The sequence below is a fragment of the Mustela lutreola genome, chromosome 1 (assembly GCF_030435805.1).
Source record: "Mustela lutreola isolate mMusLut2 chromosome 1, mMusLut2.pri, whole genome shotgun sequence".
Lineage (NCBI taxonomy): Eukaryota > Metazoa > Chordata > Mammalia > Carnivora > Mustelidae > Mustela > Mustela lutreola.
This window is the reverse complement of record NC_081290.1, coordinates 262220913-262242455: the sequence shown is the minus strand read 5'-3', so window position 1 is coordinate 262242455 and position 21543 is coordinate 262220913. Positions and strand designations below refer to the sequence as shown.

General features: G+C 39.0%; 2 protein-coding genes across 2 annotated transcripts in view; one reads left to right on the top strand and one right to left on the bottom strand.

Moving 5' to 3' along the window:
- The window catches only part of PDHX (pyruvate dehydrogenase complex component X), an 82343-nt gene extending 82104 nt beyond the window's left edge, over positions 1 to 239 (bottom strand). Inside the window, exon 1 of the mRNA XM_059139581.1 lies at positions 102 to 239. The gene's annotated coding sequence lies outside the window, so the exon portion shown is untranslated. The remainder of the gene's footprint in view (positions 1 to 101) is intronic.
- Positions 106 to 20350, top strand: APIP (APAF1 interacting protein). The gene is made up of 7 exons (XM_059139595.1): positions 106 to 243; positions 9888 to 9988; positions 14698 to 14746; positions 15838 to 15955; positions 16305 to 16440; positions 19241 to 19408; positions 20029 to 20350. Exons 1-7 carry the CDS (start codon positions 187 to 189, stop codon positions 20126 to 20128), a joined length of 729 nt encoding a protein of 242 aa, XP_058995578.1. The 5' UTR covers positions 106 to 186; the 3' UTR covers positions 20129 to 20350.
- The last annotated feature ends 1193 nt before the right edge of the window (positions 20351 to 21543 follow it).

Sequence of the window (21543 nt, the reverse complement as noted above, 5' to 3'; positions counted from 1 at the left end):
GGATCTCGCGTCCGCCAGGCCCTCAGAGACCCGCTTTCCGCCTGGTCCGCCCAGCCCTCGGGCTGCCCTCAGCGCCCGTCCGTTTGCAGTTGCGGCCTCACCACAGACGGGTCTTCCTTAGCCCAGAGTGAGCGCGGGTTCCGAAGCCCGCGAGGGTAGGAGGTCGTGGTTCTCCTCATCCGCGCCATGTCGGGCTGTCACGCTCCGGAGGGAGACTGCGGCTCGCGGCGCTGCGGCGCGCAGGTAGGGGCGGGGCCACGCTGCGGTATTAGCCGGGAGGTGAGGCGCTGGTGGCACGCGGCGGCGGGAGCGCGGAGCGCGGACCCGCGGGGCCTGGGACCAGTGCGGACGCGGCCCTCGCTCTCCGCCGCTTCGGCTCCCCGGGCGGACGCGAGGCCACGGCCCTGCCGCGGTCCCTGCTCCCGGGGCTGGGCTCCGACGGCGGGCGCCGGGCGCCAGACACTTTAAAGGGAAAAATAACGGAGGACAGCGCCGGGTGTCTTGAGTGTTTTGAAACAACTTTGGGGACACACAAGCCAAACAAGGCAACGGGAGACACTGGAGTGCAAATGGAGCTAAGGCTGTTTGCTCGCGAGCTTATTTTCTGCGCCCTTGGCGACCAGCCGGACGTTTGGCAGGCAGTGGACGCACTGGAAACGGTGGCCAAATCGGGGCTGTGCTCCAGGAGCCCGCGCTTTCCCTCTCTGCCTGCCTCAGTTTAGAGTGACTGTGGGATGGTCGGAGAAGCTTGCTTCCTTGAGCAGGAGTCCAAGGAAAATCCACTCTCGGGCTGCATCTGCTTTTCGTTCACTGGGTATACTCCCCAACGGTTTAATGGAACACCTGCGTGCCCAGGGATACGGCAGTGATTAAGACAAATGGCCTGGGGTCTGGAGGAAAACTAGACGGATAAATAACTGCAGTACACCCTGCTTCAGAGGCAGGGACAGCCTCCCTAAAATTAGCCTTCTTATTCCCCATGTTATTCTCTCTTAGGACTGAAGGTTCCAATTAAAAAGTAGTAACACGTGGGAGATTTTATTGCGAAATACTTGTCAATCTTGGATGAATAAGTAACTCCCTAGATGAGCAGAAACGACTGTGAGGAGGGAATGCTGGACAGGGAAATTTGGGTGAGAAGGGGGAAGACGTTGGATACAGGTCAGATGGCCAGGCAGGTGTGTGTGGAAAGTGAGAAAAGCAACCTGTTAGAATCGTTGCTAAGACGATTCAATAACGCATATGTTAATGCCCCCAGTAGATAAATCTTGGTGAAATATAATCTAAATGAGCATCAGGGAGAGCCTTTATCAAGGCGGATGAGAATAAATGAGAATTCTCATACCAAACCTGGCAAGTTTAGTTCACTTCATTGTTCATAAAAAATTTGAGCCGACCTTTCAAAATGGGGAACACTTCAGACTTCTCTTAAAACTTTAGAACATCTGACGGCTCAGAGTCTGGAGCAAGCTGACCAGTGAGTACCACCTAAATGTGCTCGCCAGGTTACCATAGCTCCATACTAAACAGATTTGGATATGCACTTCAGTAAACCACTTCCTGTAAGTCTAGTTCAGGCCATGGGCCACCGGTTTGTAACCTGTGCCATAGGACTTTTCTTAATGTAGATGTGATCTTAACCCAGTGTTCATGGAGCAAAGCACTGTGGTAGGTATATTGATAGATCAAGAGCATGTTCCCTGCCCTTCAGGGAGCTATGCTTAGCTCAGAAGTAAACCAGGAACTACTTATATTTTTTAATTATACCTTACCTATCACAGTGTCCTGGATGTGTGAACCCTGAATAACTCTTGCTCTTTGATATTACAATAACACAAGGTTTTTCAATACCCTTCTATTTTCCTTAACCTCATCAGATCTCCACCCTCTCCTCTGCTCTAGCAGCCCATCCCCACGGCCATATCCTTCCCTGCCCAACCACTACCCCATTAGCCCATACTTTTTGGGGTGAAGGATTTTCTTTTCTTTACTCATACAGGTCTCTCTGTGTAGCCTCTATCATAGGATCCTCCATTAAGTAAAGGCAAATAATTGCCTTTACTTAAATGCCTCCCACTCAGAACTCCCAAGGGATGGGGAGGGTGTCACTCAACGATATACATTTGCGTCTCTACAAATACTACTGTGTCCTACTGTAGCAAGCTCCTGAGCAACTCTGGGTAGTGCCCTGAGGGGCTTCCCTTCACATTACCTTAAGTGACTATCCCCAAACCTCGCCATCTCACCTTGTCCTCTCCTCTAAGCCTGTTTGGAAGAGGACTTTGCCTCCAAAATCACAAAGAAAATGAAGCTGTTAGGTGTGAACTTCTTCAGTTTCTTCCTGTTCCCACCTACATTATAATGTAAATGTTAAGAACAAGACATCCACATTAAAATGTAAGGGTTAAGAATAAGACATCCAGAATCTGACTGCCTGTGCAAATCTTGGTTCTGCCAGTTGCCATCCAAGTGCTCTTGGACATTAATCTTTTTAGCATAATACGGTTATTAGGAGTAAGTTAAATTGTGCATATAAAGCCTTTGGTATGTGGTATAAAATAAATATTCAGTGAATGTTAACTATTTTTGTTATTAATTATATTATTACATATTTTCCGGCATCTTTCTTCCTCCTCCTGTCTAAGGTAAATACCTCCCTGGTCTAATTCCAGCTGCTCTGTCTGGACAAAAATTGACCTATTTTAGGCTTTGCTTTCCTATGTCATTAATCTCTCCCTCTCTCCTAATTTTACCTTTTAGCCTGTAAAGAAAATTCTGTATTAACCAGTTTCCCTATCCAGCCTTTCACAGCCACACTATTGAGAGAGTCTTTAGAATTCTCAGCTTCTGAGTTTTATTCACTACTTCATCCACTGAGATCTGGCTTCTACACCCAGTCTATTGAAACAATTCTTACTTAAGGTCATGGTTGACCTAATTTACAAATACAGTTGGCCTACCAAAACCCCAGCCCAAGATGAACCCTACTGACTATCGTTTTTGTGATTGCTCTGAGCCACATTCCTAGAGAAAACTACACAACTACATGGATCGGCGTCACTTCATCTTCAACGTTTCCGCCTCAGATTGGCACTTACCACTGCCCAGCAACCATCCTGGGTTTCCCTAGTGCTTTACGGTCCCACTCCCTGAAATTACTAGTTTATACCTTTTCAAGGTATTTATCTTTTATGTTATCTTTTTTATCTTTTCAAGCCTCCCATACATACCCTGTCCTCACCTTGTTACTTGGCTGATGACTTTGTTCATACTTGAGAAAATAGAAGACATTGGATGTGAACTTACCTTCCTCCCACCAAACCTACTGATCTGCCTAAACATGAACCCATCTTCTCATTTCTCAAGGTGGAAGAAGCCCAATCCCTCCACTCAGGATTTCCCTGCACTCTCACATCCAGAAGTTGTTTCTCCCCCTCTCCCTGTCTCTCCTACCATGAATGCCTTCCCTCTCAGCGAGACTGTTCTCACCAGCATGGCTTCCAGGCCCCTTTGTGATGTGGCCCCTGCAAACACCTCTGCACTTTCCTTGTCAGTACTCTGCTCTGGCCACCTGGCCTTTTTCCTATTCCTTAAACATGTAAAGCACTGTCTTCATTCCACAGCCTTCACATTCACTGTGCTCTTGGACTGGAGTGCTTGCCGCTCCCCGGGATAAAACCTTGCGTGAGAGGGGCGCCTGGGTGGCTCAGTCCAATAAACATCTGTCTGCTCAGGTCATGATCTCTGGGTCCTGGGATTGAGCCCTTCTCAATGGGGGTCTGCTTTTCCCTCTGCCCCTCTCCCCTGCTTCTGTTGGTGTGTGCTCTCTATCTCACAAATAAAACATTTAAGAAAAAAAACCTTGCATGTACAAACACATTCATTACACTGTTTTGTTTTTTTTTTCCACACTTTGTAGGCTTTTAGATCCTCATGTGCTCAGAGAGGCTATCCTTCACCACCTCAATCAAAGTTGATCTTTGCTATGTTTCTATGTTCCTAGTTTGTTTCCTTCTTCCTATGTAAATTTCTTTAGGGCAGGGACTTTGTGAAGTGTTCAAGGCTGAATTGCCAGGAAATGCTTGGCATACTCTGACTGTGCCTCATTAAGGCTTAGTTCAACCATCCCCTTCCCTGTGAAGTTTTCCCAGCTCCTGCTCCCTCCCACCACTAGCTCTCCCCGCCCCCCCCCCCCCAGGAGTAACTACCTTGGACTATCTTGTATTATGTATTGCTTTGTCTTTTCCTAACTTCTTTACTAGATTGTGAGCTTCTCAAGAGTAAGGATTTTTATCTTACTCATATTCATTTCTTCAGGGCTTACAGTAAAAATTTACTGAAAGAATGAATGAGAAGAAGGCTCTATAATACCAAAGGAGAGATACATAGAGCAAATGTTGTGGCACAGGATTAAAGGAAGGAGTGATCACTTCCTGCTGGGATGATGAGAGAAGGAATCCCAGGTGAAGAGGGTAGGGAGTCTGGTATAATAGCCAACAAGCAGGAGTCCCACAACTGGAGTTGGGATAATTGAAAATCCAGCATGAGCAATAACAGTGTGAAGAAAAAAAGATGCACTTGGAAACTAAGAAAATATGTCTTAGTTAACTAGTGCTCCATAACAAATACCCCAAAACTTAGGCTTAAAACACAAGCATGTACCATCTCACAGAGCTGCTGAGGATTAGGAATCCAGGAGCATTTGGCTCAAGGTTCTGGCTCAGGGTTTCTCCTATGGTGACCATGAAACCATCTGCTGGAACTGCTGTCCTCTCAAGGCCTGACTGCAGCTGGAGGTCTGCTTCCATGCTTGCCCGTGTAGTTGTTGGCAGGCCTCCATTCCTCACTGACTTTTACCCATACACCTCTTCACCACATGGCCTTCTTGCATAGGCCGAGTACCATTACTACTTAGCAGCTGGCTCGCTCCCCTAGAGCAAGTGAGCCAAGAGAGAGCAACCAAGCTCAGTGTTTTATAGGCTAATGTCAGAAGTGACTTACCATCTCTTCTGCCCTGCTACTGCAGTCCCTGTTCATGCAGCCCCACCCTGGTATATGATGAGAAGGACTGTGCACCAGGGTGTGAATACCAGAAGGCAGGAACCACTGAGAGTCATCCTGGAGGCTGACTACCACAACTAGGTTGAATACCAACAAGAGATTTATATAAACATAAACTGAAAGAAAATATTTGAAAAGGTAAACTGGGGTAAGAAAGCAGAAGGACTTAAGTAACAGACCAAGGATGTTGCATTTGAGCTTTCTGTGGTTGGAGAAATAGGGGTTCAGTGATCAAAGTAGTGTATCCTTTTAGTACCAACAGGAGAGTGGAGGGTAAGCCAGAGAAGAAGGAGTGGAAGGAGAAATTGTAGACAAGGAGACCAAATAGGAAAAGATCACCCTATTCCTCCCCCAAATCGGAGTTCCTGGAGAGTTTTTACTCAATTATTGCAAAATAGAAAACTCAGGATAATGAAAAAGTGAATTTCACAAAATTAATGCATTCAATTTAAAGGACTACCTTTTATTCTGAGATGATCCTACTTTTTTTATGTTAAAAATGCCCTTTCTTTTTGGAGGAAGGTGATAATAGATGGTTAAATGACATAAATGCTCTAACTTATGTCAGTCGCTGAAATTTAAACAACAAATTGCTGGCCTATCTAGGGAAGTGTGGGAATCAAGGATTCAAGTTATGAACATAAGGAAACTGATACCCAGGAAGTGTCCCTGACTTGCCTGCAGGCACTCAGCTAGTGGGAGGGCAAAGCTGAAGCGGCTTCAGATCTTCTCATTTCTTCCTCTTTTTTTTTTTTTTTTTAAAGATTTTATTTATTTATTTGACACAGAGAGAGAGATCACAAGTAGGCAGAGAGACAGACACAGAGAGAGGAAATCAGGCTCCCCACTGAGCAGAGAGCCTGATGTGGGGCTTGATCCCAGGACCCTGAGACCATGACCTGAGCTGAAGACAGAGGTTTAACCCACTGAGCCCCCCCAGGTGCTCCTTCTCATTTCTTCTATTTAGTGTTCCGTTGACCTGAAGAAGTATGGTAAAGGCGAAAGGGAGAAATAGGGCTCTGAGGGGAGGTGAAGTTGCAAAGAAAACTCGGTACACATAGAAAGGAGAACGAGACTGAGAGACTCTGCAAGCCCAGAGACAGAGAAGATGCTGACAGCTTGGCTCTGCCTGCATCCAGTCCCTGCCTTAGGCCAGTGTCAAGAATTATAAAAGACTGAAATGACCAAGAAAAAAACCCCCCAAAACAAAAAATCACTAGGTGTCTTAGGGCTATTGTGCAGCTCTGTAAACTGTAGAATGCCGATAACAGTGCAGATGATTATTGATCAGAGAAGTGACCTGTATTCTGGACATTGGATTTGCTGCTGCCTGGTGGATATTGTCCAGTTTTTCCTTGTTTGTAAATCAAGGATTCCTGATTATTTTATAAGGATGTGTGTTTTGCATTGTCTTTGGACATAGTTGGATCATCTTTCTGGTTCTGTCTTTAGTTGATGGGTTAAATAATATCTTTGATATGTTTATTTTATAGTTGCGGGAGAGTCCTCCAGGTTCTCTATCCCAGCGGTACATGTCTCTCTTATGCTTAATTGAAAGAAAAGGGGGAGAGGCAGATTTAGAGTCATTGTTGGCTGGGACCAGGTATCTCAGTGACAGTAGAGCTGATTTCCTTAAAGCAACTGGATTGGAAAATTTTAAAAAAGTATTGATTCAACAACTTTTTAGCCTTTACTGTTTTTAATATGCAAAAAATACTGTTAAATCTTTCTCCTTCATGGTATAGGACCTCTACTATAAGAAGCCAATTGTAATCCAACTTTAGAAATGTCTTTCAACATTCTTACTCTAATTGAAAACCAGACATAACAGTTAACAGACAAGTAATATTACTGACATTCCAGGGAGAAGTAAATGTTAACTTTTTTTTCTTGTCTGTTCTTACTGAAATATATGTTCTAATATTTATTTCCTTACCATTCTGAACAATTTAGATGACTGCATTTTACCCAATATATTTGTTAGTTCCCACTGCTCCTTGATTATTTTCCCTGAAATTGTAATTTTGTGGGTTTGAACGGTTGAATGAAACTTTATTAACAACAGCTGCCTTATCATTGTTATTCCTGTGGCACGAAGCGGGCTAATTGCTGTAATAACTCAGTACTGGAAAAGACAAAAGGAAAAGGGGAGAGACCCATAATAACAGACCATTTTCTATAATGTTTACAACTTGCTATGCAAATTGATGGTTTTAAGGATTGGAAGACTGCAGGAGTCTTCTCATTAGCTGTACTTTAATATATAATTAAAATATCACTTGTATCACCAAAAAAGGAAATAGCAAATTATACAGGGCATGGATAATTCTGGCTATATTTTGTAAGGACAGATATAAGGAAAGGCAATACAGCGTTCTTACTATTTTTAATTCAAGAATTTTTAACACATTAGAATAGGAAAGAAAGTAAAACTTCCAGTTATAAAATAAGTAAGTCATAGGGATGAAAAGTACAACATATGGAATATAGTCAATAATACTGTGATAACACTATATGGTAACAATGGCAACTATATTTATTGTGGTAAACATTGGGTAATATATAGAACTGTCAAATACAGTATATTGTACACCTGAACTAACATAACACTGAAAAAAAAAATGGGAGGAAAACTAACCCTGTGTCACATATTGTCCTGGTGGATACTTTATCTTCATTATTTTCTCTCTTTAAAAAAAAAACTTTTTCATCCCATACCTAGAATCCTGTAGCACTGTATCTCCTTTTAATCCTCAGAACGTTCTCATTTTATGGATTAAATTGAAATCCAAAGTCATATAAGCAATAAATGCTATAATGTCATTTTCACTTTATGTCCATTAACTCCTAAGCCTATGCTAACTCAGAACTTCAAAAGCATTTAACATTCCCATGTTCTTAATTTTATATTTTGAAGTCTACTCCATCAAATTATCAATTATACCAAAATACAGTGTATGTGTAAAATATTAACAGTGAATTTTGGAAAACACCATAATTTCCAAAAGCCAGTTAAATAGCTGAAAATTTGGTCTTTCAGTAATTCTTTCAGTAATTCTCTTTGGACTCAAAGATGTTTTTTCCCTTTACTCAGTGCCAAGATTTAGCCAGGCAAGCTTCCTTGCTGTGCTTTTGTGCACAAGCACTATGTCTTGTTCACCCTTACCTGGAGGGTGTAGCTCCATGTCTGGTCACAAGCCTATGGAGGGATTTTCTATCAGGTATCCCATTCTGAGGCCATCCTAGGTTTTATCTCACATTTCTCATGGCTTATAGAGCTATCAAAATTGAAGCTTAAGCTCACCAGAGTTCTGCAAATACCTTCAGGGAAATTATGACTTCAGAGCTTCCCTCCCAGGTAGACTCACCCTGGGTTCTTTTATGGCTACTGTGAAACCTTACTTTCTTGCCAGCCTAGCAATTTGAAATGCTTTAAAAAGGGGCACCTGGGTGACTCAGTAGGCTAAGCAAGCCTTTGCTTTTGGCTCAGGTCATGATCTCAGGGTCCTGAGATCAAGTGCTGTATTGGGCTCTCTGCTCAGCGGGGAGCCTACTCCTCCTTCTCTCTCTGCCTGCCTCTCTGCCTACTTGTGATCTCTCTCTGCCAAATAAATAAATAAAATCTTTAAAAAAAAATGCTTTAAAAAGAAATTACTTAGCATTTTTAGTTGTTTTCAAGTTAAAGGTTGTATTTCACACGGCCAAAAGTAGAATTCATTGTATTTCTTTATTATTTTCATTTTCTTTAATTTTATTTTTTAAAAATGGGGAAAACATTGATTTTTTTTCCTAAAAAAGTAATCATTAGACTTAATAAAAATAAGCTCTTATTTTAACTAGACTTATTATACTCATCATTTCACAATATATACAAATATCTACTCTTTATGTTATCCACTACCATAATGTCAAATATCAATTCTACTTCAATAAAAATACATAAAGCTTGAAATTTATCCCAACCTGCATACATTTGTTCCCGGACACACATACCTTCATCAGAATGGGCCCAGAAAGTGTTTATGGTGATTGCTTCTTAGTGAGTCCTTTTCATGTTATTTTCTTGACTTTATACTCCATAGTGAGTAGATACTGCTTTTGTAATAAGAGGAAACAGTGTAATCACTGGAAAAAAGATCTTAGAATAAAAATAAAATTGAACCAACACAAAATATGAACACAAAGCTGTCATAGATCATGACTTAATTGAGTAATGTTTTGTGTAAAAAAATTCGCTAGACAGACAGAAGCATGTTCCTCTCAGCACTAGATTCTGTTTTATTTCAGCCATTGTGGTAGACACTTACATATACTGGCATCTCCCCACCTTGTTATTGCAGCCTGTCCCATGGTGTTGTTCTAAATGCTCCTATTCTGAATAATTCCACGTTGCTAAATAACAGTAGGAGATCCACCTTCTAAGCATTAAAAACAAAGCATGTCTTCAAATAGTTTTCCTCCCTCGTGGTACCTTCTCTATGTTAGATTTTCTTAAACTTCCTTCAGTCTTTTTTTTTTTTTTTTTTTTTAAGATTTTATTTATCTGTTTGAGAGAGAGAGAGCACAAATGGGGATGGAGGAGGGGCAGAGGGAGAGGGAGAAGCAGACTCCCTGCTGAGCAGTTGGGGGGAACCCACCCCGCCCCTGCCAACCACAGGGGACTCCAGCAATCCCAGGACCATGGGATCATGACCTGAGCCGAAGGCAGACGCTAAACTGAGTCCCCCAGGCGCCCCCTTACATAGGCTTCTTAACAGAGTTGTCAGCTAGAAAAGTCACTTGATAAATATAATGTCTCTTAGAAAAATCATTATCTTCTTTTTAAGGACAAAGAACATCCAAGATACCTGATTCCAGAGCTATGCAAACAGTTTTACCATTTGGGTTGGGTCACTGGGACTGGAGGAGGAATTAGCTTGAAACATGGGTAAGTTTGGGGCTGATTTCACTTCTGGGAATTATCCATATAAGTAGTCCAGTGAAAAGTCTAATATGTGTTATGTCAAAAGAACACCTGGTGCCAGTTTTTTGTGATACTAGAAATATTTAGTTTCTAAATGGAGAAATGAATATTTGCATAACTGAATAGTAAGTGTGCAGAAGTTGTAGACACACAAAAAAAATACCTAAGGATTTAAGAACCACAATTTCTTTTTTTTTTAATTTAATTTCATTTTTTTTAAATTTTTAATTTTTTATAAACATATATTTTTATCCCCAGGGGTACAGGTCTGTGAATCACCAGGTTTACACACTTCACAGCACTCACCAAAGCACATACCCTCCCCAATGTCCATAATGCCACCCCCTTCTCCCAAACCCCCTCCCCCCAGCAACCCTCAGTTTGTTTTGTGAAATTAAGAGTCACTTATGGTTAGTCTCCCTCCCAACCCCATCTTGTTTCATTGATTCTTCTCCTACCCACTTAAGCCCCCATGTTGCATCACCACTTCCTCATATCAGGGAGATCATATGATAGTTGTCTTTCTCTGCTTGACTTATTTCGCTAAGCATGATACGCTCTAGTTCCATCCATGTTGTTGCAAATGGCAAGATTTCATTTCTTTTGATGGCTGCATAATATTCCATTGTGTATATATACCACATCTTCTTGATCCATTCATCTGTTGATGGACATCTAGGTTCTTTCCATAGTTTGGCTATTGTGGACATTGCTGCTATAAACATTCGGGTGCACGAAGAACCACAATTTCTAATCAGAATAATTTGGTCCTCAGTACTTTGGAGTACCAAAGTTAAATAACATGCTGCCAAGTATGTTTATATGGCTAGAATTAGAAAAGGTCCCCGACCTCTAAGTGAACAGGATTTGTTTTAAAGGTTCAGATACATATTTTAAAAGTCCCTTAAATACAGATGACAAGCCATAAAAAATACTAAAAAATACATTTTATTAAGTCAAAAGACAGGCAATATGCCTTTCTAAATGCATCGTATGTCATCATCAATGGACAGCACCTGCTGGTCTTTGTTGCTCAGAGGACAAAACACGAGGCACTGGCTGAAGCAGAAGGAATGAATAGTATTTAATTGTTCATGAGATTTAGTCAGTGTCTTTCCTTCAAGAAGATGAAGTGGTACATAACCTACTAACGATGAAAATGCAAGTTGTGGAATCTCGTTCTTTCCAGTGTTTTAAAAGAGGATGGATTTTTTTCTCCTGAAATGTTTTAGGAATAGTATTGTCTGGAGGCTGAATGTTAAACTAAGTAACTTGATTTATCTCTTTATCCTAATTCACTTTCTATAGCAAAATTGAGTTACTATAACACTTGTATAATCTCAAATATATATAGTAACACCCCCTAGGAGGCTGCATTTCCTAGAAAGGAATGGAACGCAAAACTTAATCAGAACATCTAGAACAAAAGGGGTTTTTCGGCATACTACAAGATGATGCCAGTGAAATTTCACCTGTTTCAAATTGTCAAGTTACTCATCGAATATTAATTCAACTATGGGGCCTTAACTGTCACAGTTACATGTGTAGGGATATGCTCTGTCTGGAAGGGTCATGTTCCTCATGGGACATTGCACGTCCTCTGTGCCTCCCCTCTTACCATCACCCTGTGCTCCTGTCAGTTCAGCACTTTGCAGGTTTTCAGGTGATTTTGCCAGAACCTCCCAAGTTGACCTGTTCAGAGCAAAGCCCTATGATAACAACGTTTGTCATTGTTGTTTTCATTTATCCACTCATTTCATGGAGTTCCCAGTAATTTGGTTTCTCAGCTGTATTTATGATAAATTATACTCTAAACATTGTCTTTAGTTAACTGCTTTTTATTCATATATGCAGAAAGTTTATGCGTGTACACAATAGAGCTTTCTACCCAGCTCACTTAAAATAACTGTTTACTAAGTGGCTTTTTAAAGAAACAGCCACATTTTTTTTTTATCATAAAGACATAAAAGACTGTGTTCTTTCTAGAAGAATTGTGTTAACCCATGCACTGAAATTGTGGGTGGTCACTCTAAAACACTCACTGGCACCTTTTAAAATTAAATGGTTTTTATAGCACTACAATCAATTAATGGGGACATTGCATCATAAGCATAAAATGCTTTGCCCTTAGTTAGATTCTTAATAGGTGAGGAGCTCCTCCTGGAGGTCACAGGTGGAAGCAGCCACAATTATATGGCATTGTTTGGAATCTCACTAAATTTGTGCTTTACAAAGATGGGTAATTTGTAGTAAAACATCCAGTTTTTTCCCTAATATTTAAATGACTTCGTAAGTCCCCATCATTAACTTTATCCACTATGTTATACCCATGCAGTTAGTAAAACTTCACTTTTCTTTGCCTGAAGCTTAAAGCAAATAAATTTGGAATGAAGGATAAACCCAATAAATAGATTGTGTTTGGGAACATAAAATTATTTACTGATTCCAAGGTTTGGCCAATGTGATCCTGGATTATGCTACTTGTGTGTAGTCTGTGTAATCCCAAAAGATGTATATAAAAGACAGTTTAAGATCCATACAAGTGTCAAATCAGAAGGAGGAAACGGAAGACCAAGAAAATGGCAGTAATCATAAGCAATTCCAGGATACTCAGCAGCCTCTGTGTTTAGGTTGGGTCACTGTCATTCACATTGAACATTTCCTGTTTTCATGTTATGATACCATCATGTGTCAGAGACACTAATCCTGTGGCATGTTATTAGAATTAAAATTAATCAATTCATACTGTAGACAAGATAACTGAGGTTTAAGATTTAATTTTTTTTTTTTAAATAACTAGACAGTAAATAAAAATAGAAGCAACTGAAAACAGATGTATTGGGAACTCTTGAATTTTGTCCCCTTCCTTACCAAATAGTGAAAGAGCAGGGAGTATGGAGAAATAAATGCCAAAATTTAATGCCTTCAAATTTCAAAATGCTTTTTGTTGGCAGCTTACAGCACCAAGTAAAAACTTCACTTTTAGTCCTTGGCATATTTCCCTCCTAAAATAAAGGTTCTATCATCTTCCTATTTTTATCCAGATAGCTCCTTCTTTTAGGTGTAAGTATAGTATGTTTTTTCTACAACCTATTTAGCTTATCTTTTAATTACCCAAAGTTGATCAGTCTAAACTGATTAGTTTTCAGAAGGGCAGCAGTAAAAACAGACTCAGATTGCCAAATCATTTGAATAACAATACCCTGGATTTCCCCACTTTGTAGGTAGATTTTATTTACCAGCAGACTCTTGAACTTTATTTGAGTCTCTTCCCAGGATTGCATAAATTTCTCCCCACACAAGAAGACTTACCCTACAAATCCACTGACTTCGTACTACATATGATTCTTGAATTGCTTCCATGTTACCCAAAGACAAAAGATTTGGATCCCTGTTATTTGCAAAGGGCCCTTTTTCAACAGTATGACCCCTACCAATTCCACTGATTCCGGAGGAATGCCATTCCTTGTTTTCTTATGGAACAAAGCCTTAAATTGAGCTGTGGGGTGAAAACAAATGATTGAGATAGCTTGCTGTGCTTTGGATTTCTCTCCCATTTTCAGGCATTTATTTTGTAGACCTTAGATTACAAGTGGTCCCTTAAAGGAACTTTCATTTCTGTCAGTTGCAAGTCTGTAGGTTTATTAAAAACCCCAACTGGATTGATAGCTTGATTCAATATAGACCATCATCCTCATTTTCACTAGGACAGTTAATATTCAGTGTCCCTCTATGCATGCCTCAGAGGCAGAAGCTGGAGTGGGCAGGTGCTGGGATTTCCTTCATTTGCATGTACTTGGCAGCTCTTTAATACCCTCTGGCAGGAGCTGAAACTGGCAAAGGAGCCAAAGGACCTTGTTGAGAGCAGAGAGAATTTAGCGAAGGTTCTGAAATTGATTTCCAAATCAAATTTGAGAATACTTTCTGTTAAGTGGAATATATAGCATCTCCCTTAGGACCACAACATTCTGTAACAGGAAGATCTCAAGATGTAAGCATGCCTTTTATATTTTTAACTTTCTGCTGTTGTTTTAGCTTTATTACCAAATATTTTCACAAGAAACATGTGCTTTTCAAAAAATAGGAAGTGTGTGTTCCACCCAGAAAGTAGACCTGTTAATGCTGTAATTTAACAAGTTGTCCAGCAGGGGTCCCTGAACTTCGTGTTTTATAAGAAGAGCTTTTGAAGCAATAAAATTAAACTTGATCCCTTTTAAGATGGAGATCTACTCCTCTTGAGTATATTTTCTTCTGAATGGATTTTATAATAAGTACTCCGTGTGTAATAAGATAAACTTCTTACTCACGTTTAAAGATGCTAAAGACTTGTGTTTTTAGAATTGTATTTCCCCTAACCAGATAGTTCTGATGACCATTGATTTTGCACTGTAAAAAGAAATATATGTGAAAAATTATACCTATTATAGTAACATATATAATATACATATTATATATGAAAACTATCAACATTTTGCTGCGTCACTGGCATTATAAAGACATTACAGTAATTTGATATTCTTTCTATACAGCATATGCCATTAATTAAGCAGCTTTCTGTGTGACTTGATGTATAAAGAATATTGATGATTGGACTGCAAGAATACACTTGTCTTTGGTCAAAAGCAGAACAGTAGAGTTAAATAAATGCCAATTTCTATATTTTGTGTTACCAGCAATGAAATCTACATTGCTCCTTCAGGAGTGCAAAAGGAACGGATTCAGGTATGTTAAAGGCATCCTTCTTAACACCAAATGACTTGTCTTGTCTACTTGACTATTGTTTTATGAAATGGAATTAATTTCAAAAGAAGTTTTGAAGGGGGTAATATTGCTATAGTTTAAATAATCAACAAACATTTGTTAAGTGACTATTAACAATTTTTTAAGGTGATTCATCTCCATCCAGCTAATATGTTTTGAATTCTCATTCTACCTCTAGAGGGCACAAGTGAATAGCGCAATCTTTACAAAGTGATTCTAATTTTGCAGCATTATACCACCATCTTTATCAGGATAGTAGGGGAATCACACTGATAGTCTCAAATGGACCAAACTGGCTCATATTTAGCAATAGCCAGGCTATTCCAATATAAAGTTATAAAACTTTATTTCAAATCTTTGAGAAGTCTCATTCCACATTCATGCTTAGAAGACTCAAAATCTAGTTAGAACAAACATATAGCACTTAACTTCTAGCTAAGGCATAATGCTTCATTAATAAAACATTTAGACTGTAGTTTGTAATAAACCCTGGCAAGTCAAAGTCACAAGTCAGAAGTATGCCTGCCCTACTAGGAAAAATCCATGCATCTGCTTAACTCCTTGAACTTTAAAATAATATGCTTTATGGAGGTGAACATGGTTCTGATTACCAGAGAAGTTTCTCAAGAGATTAGAAATTCTACTCTAGATTTTTCCTCATGTCATGAAATATAAAAAAAAGAATTGTAGCACCCATCTCAGAATGATGACTTCTTTGTATAGCTTCCCTGAAATATAGTTGTGAAATTGCAGGGAAAATCTAAGAAGCTATATTAATGAAAACAGCAATCTCATTACAAACATATGAAATTTTCCACATCAATTGTTTCTTCAAATTCTAAAGGAAGAATTTTAGCTCTTGAGAATAGTTCATCAGTAGAAACATTTTTTTATTTCTCAAAATGGCTATAACATTTTCAAAGAGAAACTGTATATGGATATTTAAAATGTGAGTTAAGTATGCTCACATATATATTAACACGCACAAAGAAAGGGACACTTCTAACTGATACTATATAAGCCTTTTTTTTTTTTCCCTACTCTATAAACAGCCTGAAGATATGTTTGTTTGTGACATCAATGAACAGGACATAAGTGGACCTCCGCCATGTAAGAATCTTAAAAAAAGCCAGTGTACTCCTCTTTTCATGAATGCTTACACAATGAGAGGTAGGCAGAAAATGGTACCATTTTGACTCTGATCTCCTTGATTATTACAGCTGTACTTCAGACCATCTAAAGCTATTTCTTGAGCCACGTGTAAAGTATTAAGCATTGTCCCAATGTAGATAAAAGTTAAATGCCTTTTGCTTTCCAGCTTCTCTGTTACTATTTCTCTCTTCCTCTTTCCCTTCCTACCCTCCTGTCTGCTGCCAACTTATGATTCCATGCCAAGAAAAACAAGTTCAAAATTACATACAAATAAATATATGTGTTGTATATATACATATACAGATATTTCTCTAAAAGGTAACATTTCGTTTTCACTGGGCATGTGACTTTTTTCTTCCTCCTCTAGGAGCAGGTGCAGTGATTCATACCCACTCAAAAGCTGCTGTCATGGCCACCCTTCTCTTTCCAGGACGAGAGTTTAAAATTACCCATCAAGAGATGATCAAAGGAATAAGGAAATGTACTTCGGGAGGGTATTACAGGTATTTTTTTTTTCTATTTTTGCTTAAGTAATTTGAAAAGTATTTTTCTGTCTTCTGATAAAGAGGCTGCTGATCTTTTTATGCCTTTAATGAGATATTGTGGGATATATGTTAAATAATAGCCCACTTACTATTATACTATTATATAGATCTGTTCTCAGTGACACAAATCAGACACTTCTCCTCCTTCCCTACTCCTGCCCCAACCTTGGTAAATTATTAGCAACATGAATAATGAAACATTTGTCAGAATAAAGCAAAAAACCCTTGGCTGAGCTTTCTGTAGAGATGGAAAGATTATGTTCCATATGAACTCACCCAGAGAGCAAGATCCCCTTACTTTCACTTGGTCTCCAGGAAGCTTCAGCCCTCACAAAGTTTCTACTTCATCCTGATTTAATTAAGTATTTCCAGAACATTTTAGTATTTATAAACATTGGGCAATTATTTCAATTAAGTAGATCTCTTTATTTTTCAGAATGGAAAGTGGCATAGATGGTTTAATAGAACCTTCTAGATAAAATCAAATCCACCAGCCCACAAAAATGTAGTAATTATTTGCCAATCTAGAATACAGGGACAGGAAGAAACGTGTTCTCAGTGCTCAGGTACAAGCTAAGCATTTCTTTTGAATGTATTGGCATTCTATTTCTGAGCTTATTAATTTGCTAAAGGGCCTGATTCTACCTTATCTTGCTTAGAGGAAATGGGTGCCAGTTTTTCTAAAGTGTTCTGATGGCAATATCTTATTGTTACTCCACGTCGTAGAATGTACAAGTTTAAACTAGTGTGCTGAGAACTTACTATGATTTGATTTTAGTTAATATTTATTGTATGCCTACAGCATTCCTTGGCACTGTGAAAAACCTATTTACAAAAGTTAAATGTTTAAATTATGGAAGTGTACATACTAAAGAAAGTATAGCTTCACATTGCCTTTTCCATTTTGGGTCTTGAAAGAGAAGCAATATGTGTGCTTTTAATTTCCTCAGCATTTGATTGCTTTGGTGAAGAAATAAAAGTAGGTCAGAAGGAGGTATAACAGGGTGCCTAGAGGAACACCACAGTAGAATTCCACAGCCTTTGGAATTCTGTGAGGAAAAGAATGTCATGAATGAAAAGATACCATTTCTTATGCACCATAACATACACATTTCATATATTATTTTAAATGTTTTGGAACTTAAAGAATACAAACTTTTTTGAAATGTTCTTTCCAGTTCTCTTTGAGCCTGGAAATCAGAAACAGGCTCATTATCACCACTCAGGGGGCAGAGATACGGCTTTTTTTTTTTTAAAGTCCATCTTGAAAAACAAAAACTTTCAAATACATACCTAATTCTCCTCAGGGGAGGTTCCCACATGTAAGTGTAATTGTCCTCTCTCCTGGCAGCAACACCCCGAAAAGAACACTATTTAATGATCAAAGGACCATCCTGGCTCTGTTCCTCATTTAACTCAGAAGAATTAGTTTTCTCTCTGTAAAGTGGGTGATTCGGATTGAATTTCAGGTCTTATTGTGCTGTAATACTATTTTACCCCTGAAAAGATGTCTGACTATTCAGTATAGGTTCAAGGAAGATACATGTTTGTGATTCTCTTGGCAAAAATTAGGAAATGTTTGGGATTAGCAATTCATTCCTTCCATATTTAAGAATATTCTTTAATTGGAGCACCTTAGTGGCTCAGTCAGTTGGGCAACTGCCTTCAGCTCAGGTCATGATCTGGGAGTCCCATGATCGAGTCCGGCATCGGGCTCTCTGCTCAGCAAGGAGCCTGCTTCCCCCTCTCTCTCTGCCTGCCTCTCTACCTACTTGTAATCTCTGTCAAATAAATAAATAAAATCTTTAAAAAAAAAGAATATTCTTTAATTACTTCTATTTTACTTAAATGAAATAGTAAACATCTCCTTACATGACAGCTACTTAACCTATTCCTGTCCTAAAGTTGCAGGTTGTGATAAAACTGTACCTAGAACTTCTTTGTTGTTTAGTTTGGCCATTACAAAGGTAGTGAAAAAGCAGATGTTATATTAACAAGGCAAGAGAAATTCATGTAAAAAGGAAAACATGTCCGAATTTGACTGGGTATAAACAACCTCAGAGATAGACTTAATTTTACCAGTAACTAAGTTATTCACTTAAATATTATCTTACACAAACAGAAAGGAAACACATGTGCCAATTTTATCACATGTATTTCCTGAAAACAAGGTGGAAGCTAAAGAAGTTCTAATGCCACAAACTTGAGACTGTTCTGAAAAAATTATCACATCATATACAGAGTTATTTCCAGAAGATTCTAGCTATCCCAGTGCCGCAAACCACACCTGTATTTATTTGCCTCAAACACTTTGGGGTCTTGCAGAGATAAAAGGAATGGATTTTGTATCTTTGGAAAATTCATACTTAATAAGTAGTTAAATTGTTAATCCTTTCTATGCTTCTGGTTATCCGATCTATCATTGTCTCATCACCTGTTGAAAATATTATGGTTGTCTCTGCTTCAAGGAAATACATGTATGATCTTGATCATTTCTTTGTTAGGTTTTGGTATCCTGTACAAATTTCTACCACTTATACTTAGAATAATACCTGCCAAACTCCCAAGGCGTCTTTTGATACAGCTGTTTATGCAAGATATACAGAATAACATGCAACATCTTGTCTGTAATTTGGAGTGGCTTTCAGATATAAAGAGAATGTCTAACTGCTTACTTGAAAAAAAAAATTATAAACCTAACATATGAATACCTTTATTTGTTTTAATGGGGGAAAAAATGGCTTGTTTTGTCCTGTAGATATGATGATATGTTAGTGGTACCCATTATTGAGAATACACCTGAGGAGAAAGACCTCAAAGAACGAATGGCTCGTGCAATAAATGAATACCCTGACTCCTGCGCAGTCCTAGTCAGGCGTCATGGCATGTATGTCTGGGGAGAAACCTGGGAGAAGGCCAAAACCATGTAAGTATCAATCATAGGACATTTGGAAAGTCACCACACTCGAAATGTGAAAGGGAATGAAGTATGTTTTGTGATCTGAAAGGAAGTATGATTTTGTGTGTGTGTATTATTGGTCAGATTGGTTTAAATTTAAGTAGCTTACTATTTCTAGATATTTGATTTGTATTATGTATTCACTTATTAAGAAATATTTATTGGACAAGCTATTATTTGGCAAGGCGCCATCATGCACTTGACAAAAAAGAAGGAAACACAGATCTCATTCTCCAAGTTTAAGGCTAGAAGGAAGAATAAAGCTAACCCAAGTTATATAATGATTTGCTACACTTTTTTTCAAAAAGTGACACATGGTAACAACAACAACAACTTAAATTTATATAAGTAGTATATTTTGTACTCCCTTTATATCCTGGGAAGCATGTAATATGATTGCATGATTCAGTAGGATTCCTGTCCATGTTTTAATAATGGGGGCAAAATGAGAAAAATTTCGCCTGGAATTGAGGGGGGAAAAATGCACGAGAAACAAGGTTGGCTTTATGGAGAGGAGAAACGTGACTGGTAGGATTGGAGAACTCTGTTTCACTGAGACCTTCAGTTCTTTGCTTTTTCTTTTATAGGTGTGAGTGTTATGACTATTTGTTTGATATTGCTGTATCGATGAAGAGAGTCGGCCTGGATCCTACACAGCTTCCAGTTGGAGAAAATGGAATTGTATAAGCCAAATGAAAGTTTAACGATATACACAAAGTTTTTCTTAATTATGACTCAAATGAAACTTGACTATTCTTTTTAATGAATTGAACATTTCTGTGATACTATTAATTTGTCACTAAGTACAAGATGGCCACCCTGAATCTCTTCTGACATTGGATGATATTTGCTTATATTTTTGTAATTTTAAATGACACTGTAGTGGAATAAAAATTATTTCATAATGAATTTTTTTATGTTTACTTTAAAATCCTTAACAGCAAAATATTCCCCTCTCAATTAATTCCTTTCTTACATATACTCCCAGAGAATTCCTTTTGTTCTTTAAAGTTACTGATAACATAGACATCATGAGAAAATTTCCATTCATTATGAAATGAGCATTTTTCTTATTTTAGTATTGGCATCGTAACATTGATGTGAAGAGTTAAAATCAAATGCATCTCTCAATATTGATGTCAAAGCAATTTATAGATTTCCCCTCTATGCTGTATTGCTTCCCTCTGATAAAACAAAAGGCACTCATTTTATATTGGAACCGATTGTGAGGTTCCCATTAACTCCCACTCTCCAAGCCAAACAAAGCCCGACCAAACCAGTGATATAATCAGTGCTTTCTTTAGGGCAGCCAAAAGCAACATCAGCTTGATCATAAAGGTTTCACTTGGTTAAGGCTCTTTTCAGTTGGGGGAGAAAAATCAGTAATGCATCAGCTCTACAGTCTGAACCTCATATACCCCCTCTCAGTTTCCTGTCCTCTACCCTTTGAGTTCATTTACCCCAGTTCTTTCACTCCAGCCCTTGGATCATACTCTTTCACTATCCAGACCCCATTCCTGTCCTTGCTTCTTCTCTTACGAAGCCTAGGTGGCAGCACCATATTTGCACCACTTCATAGCAAACATCCTAACTGTGCTCCCTCCATCACGCTCACCTGGACAGCCCTCCGTGCTTGTGAAGCCACTTACTTAGTACCTGCACCCACACAGCAAGGTCTGATGGGGGAAAATTACACAACTCTGTTGACTGATCTCACTTCAGAGTTAGGACCACAAATCTCCGGTGGGCACTCGATCCTGCCAAACAAACTTCCTATAATTCCTTAGTAAATTCATTTTCCCAACCTCGTGACAGTTTCTCCTCACCCTTGTCTTTCCTCAGATCTCCACCATTACCCCCCAACCCACTGCACCAGATGACAACCTCTCATACTTGAAGAGATAAAATAGATTCATTGCAAAGAGAACTAACCTTTCCAGCTCATGTTTCTACCAGCCTTCCTGCCTACAGTCTTCTTTGCCACCTTCCTTGTACGGAGTTGGTTCTAAGGCCAATTCTGCCGCTTCTCCCTTGAATCCAATGCCCTCTGACCTTCTCAAGGGCTTTGCTTCTACAAGGATGCCCACATGCCATTTTTCTCT

Coding starts and splice junctions, on each gene's coding strand:
- APIP (XM_059139595.1), top strand. CDS start 187: ATGTCGGGCTGTCACGCTCCGGAGGGAGACTGCGGCTCGCGGCGCTGC. Junction 9,989..14,697: donor GGAATTAGCTTGAAACATGG/GTAAGTTTGGGG, acceptor TTGTGTTACCAG/CAATGAAATCTACATTGCTC. Junction 19,409..20,028: donor TGGGAGAAGGCCAAAACCAT/GTAAGTATCAAT, acceptor TTTCTTTTATAG/GTGTGAGTGTTATGACTATT.